The sequence below is a fragment of the Schistocerca piceifrons genome, chromosome 9 (genome assembly GCF_021461385.2).
Source record: "Schistocerca piceifrons isolate TAMUIC-IGC-003096 chromosome 9, iqSchPice1.1, whole genome shotgun sequence".
Lineage (NCBI taxonomy): Eukaryota > Metazoa > Arthropoda > Insecta > Orthoptera > Acrididae > Schistocerca > Schistocerca piceifrons.
Genome location: NC_060146.1, coordinates 24,465,302 through 24,479,241, shown reverse-complemented (window position 1 = coordinate 24,479,241; position 13,940 = coordinate 24,465,302). Strand labels below are relative to the sequence as shown.

Below are 13,940 nucleotides of genomic sequence, written 5' to 3'. Positions count from 1 at the left end.
ACAACTTGTTCCATGCACAATGGCATCAATGTGTATAAGGTGCAAATGGTGTCCTGTGGTATAGCAATCCAAACTGCATTCACCTTGTTCCAAAGTTCGTTTGTGGTGGTTGGCTCTGGGTCACGCCACTGCACCTGTTGTTTCACCGTACTCCACACCTTTTTGATGGGCAACAAGTCCAGTGATTTGGTGGGCCAGGACAAAAGACTGGCCTTCTGTGACACCAAGAAGGCATGTGTTCATGCAGCAACATGTGGTCATACACTGTCTTTCTGAAAAATGGCACCTGGAATATTGTGCAAAAACGGTATGGCTATGGATTGCAGGATGTCAGTCACTTACGTCACACTGGTCACAGCACCCTAGACATGCACCAACTGTGATTTGTCGCTGTACCCAATAGCACCCCACAACATAAGATCTTGAGTTGGCACACCATAAGATCTTGAGTTGGCACTGTATGCCTTGTGCCTTGTGCAAATGCTGTTTCCCCTGTCTGTGTTAAAATGAAAGACAGCCATCATTAAAAAAACAGAACCTGGATTCATCTGAAAACACTATCTGCTGCCATTCCTCTCCCCAGTGACGCGTTGTTCCATACACCATTGCCATCTAGCATGTTTCTGCACATTTGTCAAAGGTAGGTGGAGAAGTGGATGACACATACGTAACCCGTGCCACGATAAATAGTGACAGACTGTCACCCCTGATAGTGTACAATGTGTTACACTGTTGCATCAGAGCTGAGGAGGACACAGATCTGTCCTACAATGCCATTTGGATGAGGCATCAGATTTTCTGGGGGGTGGCCTGGGTGGTGTATCCTGACCCATGTTATCAGGATCTACAGCCTTTAGTGAACCATTCTGTACATACCCGTTGCACTGCTGAAGCACTTTGTCCCACAAAAGCAGCATTTTCCCGGATGGATGCATCACATTCTCTCATGCCAATAATGCACCATCTTTCAAACTCACTGATCTAATGCATACATCTATGAGGCAACCTGCACATTTGCTCAAGTCACACTGATCCATTACCTTCAGTTTGTAGTGACAATAAGAGCCACAGCCACATTTTACTGTTGGTGGTGTTGCACTGCAATATCGATGTTGACCTTGAACCCAAGGGCTGACAGGGTTCAAATGCTAATCATTTCTGCTGAACATATTAATGTCCACGTCCAGTGAATACAAATATCCATCTCTGGACATCAAGGTGTTCTAGTGCAGCCCCATCTTATGTATTAAATGAATCCCTGCACAACATACTGTCCCACTGAGATTAAAATATGCTTGTGTGAAACCACTTTTCAAGGAGCTTTTCAGATGAACCATTTATCACTTGAACAGCCATGGCATTCTCAGTCAATGTCACTTTCGTTTCTGGCACGGGCTATAAACAGACAATACTCGTTGCACCTTCACCAATACTGTAACAGTAGACTGGCATCAATCAGAATCCTATGTGAAGTTTCTGAGGCTTTTGTCTGTATCAGCTGAGAAATTATTCTGGATCAAAGAGAGGTTTAAGAGGAACACAGTCAACACTGGAGTGCAACAAGGTTACAGCATTCAGTGCTGGAGCCCTTCCTGTTTCTTGTGTTATAAATGACCATCACAGTGAGCAAGTTCATCCCCTCTGCAGGTGATACGTCTTTCCTAGTGGTGAAGCAGCTAGGAAACATCAACAAACAGCATATTTAATAATATCCTCAAATGATTTAGCTGTAATGGATTCTCCCGGAATGTCAAAAATAAAGCACTCATTATGTATCATTTTGGTGTGTGACAGAAAAACACGAGGACATAAATATAAAATTTAATGGACAAAAAAAGAAAAGGAATACAGCAAGTGGACTGTGCTAAGTCCTTAGGCATCCAAATTGATAACAAATTGCATTGGTCCTACCATATCCTAGATCTGGCAAAAAGATTTCATTCTGCAGAATATTTCTAGTGCATAATTGCATCACCTACACATAAGAATGCCACCAGAGCTGCTTAAATGGGATATTTCCATGCACTGTTGTCTAACAGCATCACCTTTTGGTCATAATCAGTCCATGGCAAAAAATATTTGGCACTCAGACAAGAGTTATATGCATTCAATACGAGACACTCTTCCAGTAACCTGTTGGAAATTACAGGTTTTTACAATGACATCTTACTATATCTTCTCCCTCATATGTGTCATTAATAAAAAGTACTCTCTTTTCAAAACTAGATGTGGATATCATAGCCACAACATGAGGTCACACCTGAACTTACGTAATAATAACACAAACTCTACCCTTATGCAGGAACTTGTCATATTTAAGTACTTTATTTATTTTTGTGTGTTATGATGTTGCCCCACCATGAACCATGGGCCTTGCCTCCATGAATCAGACAGCCATGCAGCAGGTGCAACCACAACAAAGGTGTATCTGTGGAGAGATCAGACTAATGTGTGCTTCCTAAAGAGAGGCAACAGCCTTTTCAGTAGTTGCAGAAGCAACAGTCTGGATGATTGGTTGATTTTGCCTTGTAACATTAGCCAACATGGGCTTGCCTCTGCTGGTACTGAAAATGGCTGGAAGCAAGGGGAAACTACAGTCATTACTTTTTTCACCCTGAGGGCATGTAGCTCTGCTGTGTGGCATAGTGATGATGGCATCCTCTTGTGTAAAATATCATGGAGGTAAAACGGTTCCCCATTTGGATCTCCAGGTAAGAACTACTCAGAAGGATGATGTCATCAGAAAAAACAAGACTGGCATTCTAAAGGTTAGATTGAGGAATGTTAAATTCTTTAATCTGGTAGGTAGATGACAGAATCTAAAAAGGGAAATGGAACTGAAGTTAGATACTATGGGAATTAGTGAAACATTGTGGCAGGATGAACAGGACTTCTGGTTATGTTAGTATAGGATTATCAACACAAACTCAAGGAGGGATAATGCAGGAGTAGGCCTAATAATGCACAAGAAAATAAGAATCTGGATAAGCTACTATGAACAGCATTGTAAATGGATTATCGTAGCCAAGACAGACATGAGGCCCCCCCCCTACAATAGTACAAGTTTATATGTCAATTAGCTCTGCAGATTAAGAATTTTAAAAAAATGTTTGATGAGATAAAGGAAATTATTTAGATAGTTAAAGGAAATTAAAATTCATTTGTGTTGTGAGAGTGGAATTGAACGTAGGAAAAAGAGAAAACGGAACAATAGTAGGAGAGCACGCAGTGGGGGAGGAATGAGAGAGGAAGCCACCTGCTAGAATTTTGCATGGAGTGCAACGTAATGATTGATAACACTAGGTTTAACCCTCTCCACTCCCAACAGTGAATGGCACTTGACATTGCAAATTTTGGTTTTCACTCCAATGTTGAGCCTTATTTGACACAACTTTTTGTGGCTCTCACATACTCCACTCTCGAATCAGACTATACTAGGCATGAATGCTTCATAGTACTGCCATCTAGGAAAGACTTTGTTAACTCATTATCAAACTGTAGCAGATGTGACTGCTGATAATCCCAGCACTGAGCATCCATAAGCTGCAAACATGAACTGTAGCAGGTGTGTTGATAAAAAGGTTGTAACTGTTACATTCAAGATAGTGGGCATGAAATGTCTAGTTCTTCACACACAGTCCTTTCTGAGGAAGAGATGATGATGGCAGTGATTCATTTGTAAGCAATTCAAGAGAAATGGTGATGGGAGCAGTCCATCCTGAAGAGTTTCACAAAATATCACACGGTGAAAAGATTTGTATTGTAATGGTTATGTAAATATGTTTGGACAAAGGCACATTTTCTATTTTAATATATACCTTAACCATTGGTCAGTGGCCTCATCGTTTCCACCAAGAGATTTGTGCAGTTCTCTGTGGCATGCTGACTGTCCGGGTGACAGTGATTTAAATAAGAGTGCATGGAGATGCCATGTGTCTGCATTACAGAGTACAAAGGGTTAAGAATCACAAAAGAATTTTGTAACAATGGAAACGACCTGGGGATACTGATAGGTTTCAGACATATTATATAATGGTATGGAAGAAATTCTGAAATGAGATTTTAAACTGTGAGGCATTTCTAGGGGAAGATGTGGACTCTGACCATAATTTATTGGTTATGAATTGCAGACCAGAACTAAAGAAGCTGCAAAAAGGTAGGAAGTTAAGGAGATAGGGCATGGATAAATCGAGGGAAACAGAAGTTGTACAAAGTTTTAAAGGGAGCTTTCAGCAACACTGGGCTGAAACAGGGTAAAGGAATGTCACAGGTGATGAATGGGTAGCTTTGAGAGATGTAATGGAGATAAAATAATGGGACAAAAAGGTTACTTTCAACTTGTACAGAAATCAGACTGCAGTTATAAGAGTCAAAGCACATGAAAGATAAGCCATAGTTGAGAAGGGAATGAGACAGGGTTATAGCCTGTTCTTAAGTTATTCAATCTGTGAATTGAACAAGCTGTGAGAGAAAGCAAGGAGATAATTAAAGTTGAGGGAGAAGAAATAAAAACTCAATAAATAAAAACTCCAAGGTTGCCAATGAAATCGTAATTTCGTCAGAGGTGTCTAAGGACTTGGAGGTGCAGTTGAATGCAATGGGTAGTGTCTTGAAAAGAGGTTGAAAGATGAAAATCATAAAAGTAAAACATAGCTAATGGAGTGTAGTCAAATTAAATCACGCAGTGTGGAGGGAATTATATCAGGAAATGAGACACTAAAAGTGGAAGATGAGTTTTGCTTTTTTGGGCAGGAAAGAAACTGATGATGCCCAAAGTAGGAAAGACATAAATTGCAGATTGGTAATAACAAGAGCAGCATTTCTGAAAATACAAAATCTGTTTACATATAATACAAAATTTAAGTGTTAGCAGTTTTTTTCTGAAGGTATTTAGAGCATAACTTTGTAACAAAGAGAAACATGTATGATAGGCAATTGAGACGAGAAGAGGACAGAAGCTTTTGAAATTTGGTGCTACAGAAGAATGCTGAAGATCACATAACAAATGAGGAGATACTGAATCAAACCAGGAAGACAAGAAATTTATGGCACAACTTTAAACCGGGGTGACAAGAAATTTATGGCACAATTTGACTAAAAGAAGGGATTGAATGATAGATTACATCCTGAGAATCAAGGAATCATAAATTTTTTTGGCAGTGGGAGAGGGAAGTAAAAATTTATAAAGACATACAAAGGCTTGAATATAATAAAGAACTTCACATTGATGTATGTTGCATTAGTTATGCAGAGATGAAGAGGCTTTCACAGGACAGAGTAGCACGGAGAGTTCCATCAAACCAAACTTGTGACGAAAGGCCACAACCAGAACCTAATCTGACATTAATTGATTTGAGTAATACCATGAACCTACCTACCACATTGTACACTGTAGTGTAACATGCATTATTTGTGAGAATGAGTAATGTTCCACTGAGAATACTCATGTTGCCAAAAGATGGTTATGTCTCTTATAAACATTTTATGTAGTGGGAAAAATACACTGTGTTTGCCCTGATCTGTGATCTGTGCACACGGTGCATATGCAGTGATGTAACATTGCAGGGGCAAGGCAAAGTATGGTGAGTGTGGTAGCACTTGCTGAATGTGGACATTTATGGCTTGGTGCCGCCCCTTGAAGGTGTCAAGAACACTTCAGAGAAATCGGATATTCTACAATGTGCACATTCAAGACAAATGAAGATTTTAAGTCTTAGATCTTAACCCAAGTGCAATGTGGTCAGATATATTGATTGATGTATTTGAATTTATGAGTTACTGATATTTTGATCTGTCTTCACAACTCACATACATAGTTGAAACAATACAGAAGATTAGTTTTGAATATGTGTTAAGCATTCAGTAGCTGGAAGTAGTGAGATGCACTCTTACAGCATCATCCTACCTGTATCATAAATCGTTTGGGATCTTTCCTCATATCAGCACATTGTAGGTGTCGCCACCGGCGCCAACCTTGTGTGAATGCTCTGAAAAGCTAATCATATGTATATCACAGAATATTCTTCCTGTCGGTTAAATTTTGTGTCTGTAGCACGTCATCTCTGTGGTGTAGCAATTTTAATGGCCAGTAGTGTAGTATTCTTTCTCATCAACAATATGGTAGCCTGCTGACTTTTTTATGATTGTCCTGATCTATAACACTATTTTGCACTTACAGTAGTTTACATGTAACTGGCTCAATCTCTTCCAAACATGCTCCTCTCCACACTCGTACAACATTTTATCACTTCCGATACTCTTCCTGTGGATGGGTGCGTTTTTCCAATCCAATCCAATCCAATCCAACCTTCACTTGGGATGCTTGATAGTTCGCTTAGCTGTACAAGATTTGTTTCACGAGCTCACTATATCTACAATAGTTTTGCTCATCCAAGGTGAAAGTGAAAGTTCCCTGAAAGAGGGTCTATCCTCAGATGGAGAGAAAGCAACGGCTGCCAGACTCACCGTGTCAGCAGAGGAGGAGGCATCAAGTTGCGGCCGCACTTCTCCCCACGACAGTGAGTCCTGGCTCTGCACCTGCTGGAGAGGAAACCACATGAGCTGTAGGTGCTACAGGAGTAAGGAACGTACAGACCTACAGTCACTACTCTGACTGGGAAGGGAAGTGAGAGTATCACAAAGGTTGTTAATGCACATTCCACCATACTTTTCTTAGTCTTGGTGAAAGCATAATCAAATACTATATTTGGCCACAGTGGGAACTAAATTAACTGTGCAACTGTAAACTGTGAGTGTCAAGTAGTATGAGGGCTGTCCAGAAGGTAACAGAAAATTTGAAATATAACATTAACAATATGGAAAACCCAAATTTTATTATGTATATATTAAAGGTATGCTCTAAAGCCATTTTTTCTACATAATCGATCACCGTGCACAGCTCGTGGTCTCGCGGTAGTGTTTTTGCTTCCCAAGCACGGGGTCCGGGTTCGATTCCCGGAGGGGTCAGGGATTTTTCACCTGCCTCGAGATGACTGGGTGTTATTGTGTCATCTTCATCATCATCATTCATCCCCATTGTGGTCGGAGGAAGGCAATGGCAAAACACCTGCACTAGGACCTTGCCTAGTATGGCAGTGCGGGTCTCCTGCATCGTCCCCTACTCTCTGTTACGGAGTATGGGACTTCATCATCATCATCAATCAATCACCATTAAAATTGAGGCTCTTATTGTACTGTATTTGAGAACATGGCACACAAAACTACTGTACAACCTGATATATACAGGTATTTCATATTCATAACTTATCTCTTTACTCTTTGCATTGTCATTTGGTTTTGCATAGATATTTCCCAATTTTGATTAATTTTCAATTCTATTTCTTTCATTTACAGCTTCAATATAGTAATTTTGTAAAATAATAATGTCAATCAGCAATATGCATGTATGGAGCAATGCATTGTTCACATCATCTAAATCTTAAAATTGTCTTAAAAAGATGATAGTTTCATAAAAATTTTGTTCATTGTAAAAAATAAATATAATAATAAAAGTGTGTGCAAATGTTAAATCCTTTAGTAAGTAAAACATTGCTGAATTACAAGAAATGAAAGATGAATGTAGATCTGTCTGTAGTTTCTACAGTAAAAAGAAATGTTAATGAATATTATGATTGTGATTATCTTAGTTAAAAATAACAAGTGATACAGAATAATAAATCAGTTGTGAAATTACTTGCATTTTACAAATTTAATTATATCATAAATAATAACACAGAAGGAAGCTTAAATTCACTCTCAAAAGTTATCAAAGTTAACACAGCTGTGACTGTGTAGGCCAGTTCAGTTCAGATTGGTTTGTCTTCAGCTCAGTATGTGTTTGTCCAAATTGATATTTGAGTCAAAGTTGGTGGCTGTGAAGATATTTGCAACTATGCCTTGCATCTGCCAAATATAAATGAAATATTGTAAGAGATGTGTGTTTGTTTATTATGAAATAAAAACCCAGCACTAATTAATTTTGCATTTAAGTTTAATATAAGAAGTTTTTATTACTGATCTAGCATGTGGGAATATTTTTTGGGTATTTGGCAATTAAACCATCTGCTGAATTAATTTTATAAAAATATTTAATTTTTGGTAATGCTGTGATGCAGTATGATTATATTAAACTAGGTACAGGCAAACTAGTCAAACTCCAGTCCAAAGTAATGCACGTTGTTTCATCACAGGTATTAATATGCTATCGCAGGCAATGTGATAAAGTCCACCCCTAGTAGCTGAGTGGTCAGCATGACAGAATGGCAATCCTAAGGGCATGTGAGTTTCAACGATTTGGTGAGTCAAAATGACTACTTACAACCGATCTAATACGACGCTGCAATTGCAATTTGACCGAGAATTCGTTAGGCCAACGTCCTTTGAAATTGAGCAATGGATGTTTAGTGAACTGAGGATAAAGGACAATGAACTTGAAGGACTGATGCTGGACTTCACAGTAAATAGTCTTTTCATTAAGTTAAAACCTTGGTCACCACCCACAGTGGCACATGGAAATTCACGCACGGGGACAGTGGTGTGACTGACGTAAAAATCTCGTACGCTGGTTACGGTGTGAGGCACTTGAAGGTCTACAATCTGCCTTTCAAAGTGCCAGATGAGGAAGTTGCACAATGTATCAGACTGTATGGAGAAGTTCTGTCGGTGAACCGCGAATTTTGGGGAGCGGGACACAGATACAAGGTCGATTCAAGCGTCAGGGCTGTGACGCTGGTGTTAAAGAAACACGAGCCATCTTTCGTGATGATTGGAGGGCACAGGGGAGTGGTGCAGTACAATGGCCAGCCCCAGATGTGCTCCTTATGCAACTCCACAGAGCATATGCTTGCAAACTGCCCAAGAAACAAACGACCGGCGCAACTGCCACGGCAACTCAATACGAATGCCGAGCAACAGAACATTACTGGCAGCTACGCCGGAGCTGTAGCTGGAGACGGGCCACGTTTAAACGAAGAGCTGGTCATAGCCGTAGCAGCCACAGAAGCGACAGCGGAAGTGGCAGTCCCGAGAGCCGCCGCCACGGAGGTCCAACCGGCTGCCCCACCCCCTGCCGCCATCCCGGCCCCGGCCATGGCCAGTGCAGATAGCACGGGAGAGAAATGTCAGCTCACGCATACTCAAAGAGTCAGACGAAGAGAGGAAGGACACCAACACAAAGTGGCAAAAGCCAACAAAACCGAAAAGGAAAGGCACCAGGAGGAGCCACAATAACGCAGAACGGATGGAGACACCTGATGGAGAATCATCAGACGCACCACCCGCAAAAACCGTAACGCACACCAGCAAACCCGAGGACGTCGTCCTACAGCGTGACTGGCCACAGCACATGCCTGGTCTGCCCCAGCAAAGCGCCCGACACCTCTCATATTAAATTCACAGTAAAACAACGCACACGATCCTCTCATGCAACGTCAATAGAATGAGCCCTTCAGTAAAATTAGACGCCCTATCAGAGTTCTTGCAGCATAGAACCGCAGACGTAGTTCTCCTGCAGGAGGTGCTAACGACTCAAATAGAAGAGGTACCCAGATACAAAGTTATCAGCAACATCGACCCCGAAACCCGATGAGGGACAGCGATTATGATAGGAGAAGAAATAGGGACAGGGGAGCCAAAACTAATGATAGATGGAAGCGGGATCACAGTAGAAATATCAGGAACGGAGTTCATAAACGTTTACGCACTGTTGGGCTCAGAGAACAAGAGGGGGAGAGGACAATATTTCAACGAATGCATTTGCGAACTCCTCCCGCACAAAGACACCAACATTGTGCTTGGAGGAGATTTTAACTGCATAGCTGTGCCAGAAGATCAGATCCCAGTACCGAATCTATGCATGGAGCTGCAAGAGCCCATAAGGAGTCTAAAACTTGATGACCCATGGCGTCTGCTTAACAAAGAGAATACAGAGTTCACTTTTCAGTACAACAGGGGGAAAAGCAGATTAGACAGGGTGTACGTGAGCAGAGAGTTGGCTGCCTCTGTATCACACGTAGAGGTCTACCCAGCGATTTTCTCTGATCACTGCGCATATGAAACCAAAATCCACCTGCCGAGAAGAAAGACCGCTGGACAAAAGGCGAGATGGAAACTAAACATAAAACACCTCAAAGATGAGAAACTACGGTCAGAAATCTCCGAGACAGTAGGGAAATGCTCAGAAAGACGTCACACATACAACTCCACTATAGAGTGGTGGACAGAACTTGCCAAGCCAGCGATCAGAAGAGCACTGATCAGATACAGTGTGGAAAAAGCATACTGGAAGAAAAGCACAGCAGACTTCTATGCACTCTGTCTTAAGGACGCACTGAATGCCCCTGCAGACAACCCACAGTTCCTGATGTGCGTGAGAAGATTAAAAGCACGTCTGCTCAACATGAAACGGCAGTGAATGGAAGGCGTCATCGCTCGCAGTCAAATGCACGGCGTCGTCAAGGATGAGCCTGCCACACTGCACCACTTAGTCAGGGAAAGGCAAAGGGCAAACAGCAAGGTTATCTCCGAACTCCTCGATAAGGACGGAAACAAGCTGTCCACAAAGCGGGAAATTGTGGACCACGTGGAAAACCACTTCGAAAAGCTCTTCAGAAGCGAAGAGGCGGACAATACCGAAATGGCAGACATCCTGCTGGAAACACATCGGCTCTTGACCAATCAAGACCGGGCGCTACTGACTGAAAACGTGACGGAGGATGAGGTGAGAGCCATCCCCAAAGACAGCGCAAATGGCAGAACACCAGGAGCCGATGGCATCCCCAAGGAATTCTACAGCCAGCTCTGGGACCTAGTAGGAAGACATCTGACAGAAATGGTGAACGAAATCCTAAATGGGACAACAGTACCGGTCTCCCAAAAACACAGGCAGCGAAACACATCAAGGAGTTCAGGCCCATAACCTTGCTGAATGCAGATTACAAGATTGCTGCAAAATGCCTCGCAAATAACATCAAGACTGCGTTAATGAAGGCGATCAGCCCATGGCAAACATATGCAGTGCTCGGCAGGAGCATATTCGACGCTGCCTCCGCATACACAGACGTGATTGCGCATGCCGCCGCCAGCAGAATGACCACAGCAATAATTTCTGTTGACTTCCACAAGGCTTTCGACAGGATCAGCCACCGATATCTCCTGCAAGCGTTAACAAAACTCTGTCTTGGACAAAAATTCACCAAAATTATAAGAAACTTTCTAACGAACGCCACATCGATAACAACTGCGAACGGATGGACAGCAAAAAGAATACAACTAGGGAAGTCAGTAGGACAAGGCTGCCCGTTGCCCATGGCCCTCTTCGTGGCAGCGCTTGACCCACTGCTACGTAAACTGGTTGTAAGCATGCACGGTTACCAAATTGGGCAACAGAAGGTCACATGCATGGCCTATGCCGACGATGTGGGAATCTTTGTCAACAACGAGCAGGAGATAGACGAAATAGAACCGATAATCAAAACATTTCAAAATGCATCGGGAGCAAGGGTCAATCCCAGAATAACTGTGCTGCTCCCCATTGGCAACGGAAGTCTGACCAACAACAGGGAGTGGTATCGAGAAACTGAGACCCACAAAACACTAGGGATACAGATTCAAAAATGCCCACTAAAGATGGAGACACAAAACTGGCGAACGACCCTACATACAATACGAGGGCTCACCAGGACTCACTCGAGTAGACATCTAACATTAGGACAAAGAGCAGGATTGATCAACACAACGATCCTGTCGAAAGCCTGGTACGTGGCACAGATACTGACTGCACCAACAGAAATCGCACGGGTGATACAATGAGCCGTCTACTACCTGCTGTGGAGGCGGGAAATATTCAAAGTATCGCAGGCGATGTGCTCAATGAAGAAGGAGGAAGGAGGGCTGGGGCTGGTGGATGTCAGGACAAGGTGTGCTGCGCTGCTCCTCCACAGAGAAATCCAAATGGAGGGGAGGGCAAAAACAAAGGCAGCATCACGGCCTGCCTAATAAACATCTACAGGCCACGATCGGAAGAAGCACCGGTAGACACCAGTCACATACCATTTAAGATGCGACACATCAGGCAACTGATCCTCAATAAGAGCTGCGCACTGCCCATCATAACAAACCCGCAACTAAGGACGGCGAAAAACATCTACGGCGCACTAAGAGGGCAAACACACAGAACAAGAATCGAGATAAAATCTCCAGACCACGACTGGCCAGTCATCTGGAAAAACATCTCGGAACAAGCAATACCGGAGCACGCCAGGTCCACATGGTACAAAGTAGTGCACAACACCGTACTGACCAATGAGAGACTGGCGCGAATCCATATGAAAGAATCACCCACCTGTGAAACCTGCAACGAAAAGGACACTGTAGAACACCGATTCCTATACAGGGCAACCAGCAACATATGGGAGACAAGCAAGAAAATACTAGCCCACATAAACAGAAGTGACGCAAGAAACATCCAAGTCACAGCTCTCACCGTCCCTGATGCGAAACCATTCCCTAGGCCAAAACGAACGGCCACGATGTGGATACTCGCCATGACTGCACACGCAGTCATTACCAAAAAGCAGTCAGACAGCATGCAGTTCCTCACGGACTTGTGGGAAGAGCACAAGAAGGCAAAACAACATGCCAAATACTGCGAGACCTACCACAACTTCCTGGAGATCCCACTGACCGCCGCCTTCAGGGACGCCCTGTCTGCCACCACGTGACGTGTCCGCCACCACCATTGCCATCGCCGCCGCCACCATCGCTGCCACCGCCACCACTGCCCACTGCCACACAACCCCCTCCCCCCCCCCCCCCCCATGCGCTTGTCGCAATCGCAGATGCCCTCCCACACCCCAAAAGCACCAACAGTGATATGTGTGTTAAAGTGCTAAAGTGTTTTTTAAAAAAAAAATGTGACAGTGAAAAGTGATTTAACACGTAAAAGTCTCCAATATCGTGTCAACATAACCATAGCTCCGAGTGTTGTTCCCCATCCCCCCCCCCCCCCCCCTCCATCATGTGCAATCGTTAGGTGCACGCAACTGTGAGTACCACAAAACTGTTACAGTTCTATCAGTACAACAAACTAGTGATTCACATGCTTATATATGTCTCTCTTCCACCACGAATAGTTTCCTCCTTTTAGTCTTACTCTCCCGCACTACCTGTATTAAACTAGCTCTACAATCGCATTGTATAATGCTTCCTAGTGTATTGCTCTTTGCTCAATCTGAAAAAAAAAATAGGTTTAATAATTCGCTAAAATGGTAATGTCCCTTTCTTTTGTCATGGATTGTTTAATATGTTAAGATAGTTTTTCATGAGTGTTTCCCCTGTGGATACCAATTTACTCATCAAACAACAGCTGACAATTGATACACTTGTTAATATTTCCGTCAAACTGATTTCAAGTATAGTGCATATCCCATTAAGGTTTCGTTTTCAAGACCTAACGTAAAATGCCTCCCCCTTTGTTTTCTAACACAAGAATTAATAAGAAGATAGTAATAATTCAACATTATCTTAAAATGAATAGAGCACATCCACAACTCAAAATATGTATAAAAATGATAACCATAATAATAATAAAACAACCAGTAATAAGCAAAATTTCCATAAAATAACTTTTATTTATTAATTATTCTGTGTAAATAACTAGATCATACAATCAATGCCTATTCCACATTCCTTCTGCCACATGTACAAATGTAGTGTACAAAGTCTCAGAAAAAGCTGAACTGCAACAATAAACAGTACAAGAAACCACTAACGAACTCAGACTGACAGACTTTTGAAAAATATTTTTAAAAAAAAGCACCAAATGATATAATTACCTGGACAGTAACAGAAAAATAAAAGTAAAGAATGGATTGTCTCGTCTTTACAAGTAAAATGCAAACTGTATTTGTAAAATGAAATTTGTTATTTTGTAAATAAAAGTG

The 13,940-nt window shown here is 42.2% G+C and overlaps 1 protein-coding gene across 1 annotated transcript in view; it reads right to left on the bottom strand.

Moving 5' to 3' along the window:
- The window catches only part of LOC124717221 (YLP motif-containing protein 1-like), a 288,410-nt gene that overhangs the window by 30,884 nt on the left and 243,586 nt on the right, over positions 1 to 13,940 (bottom strand). The window contains exon 17 of the mRNA XM_047244009.1: positions 6,466 to 6,540. Within this exon, the coding sequence (XP_047099965.1) occupies positions 6,466 to 6,540 (75 nt within the window). The remainder of the gene's footprint in view (positions 1 to 6,465; positions 6,541 to 13,940) is intronic.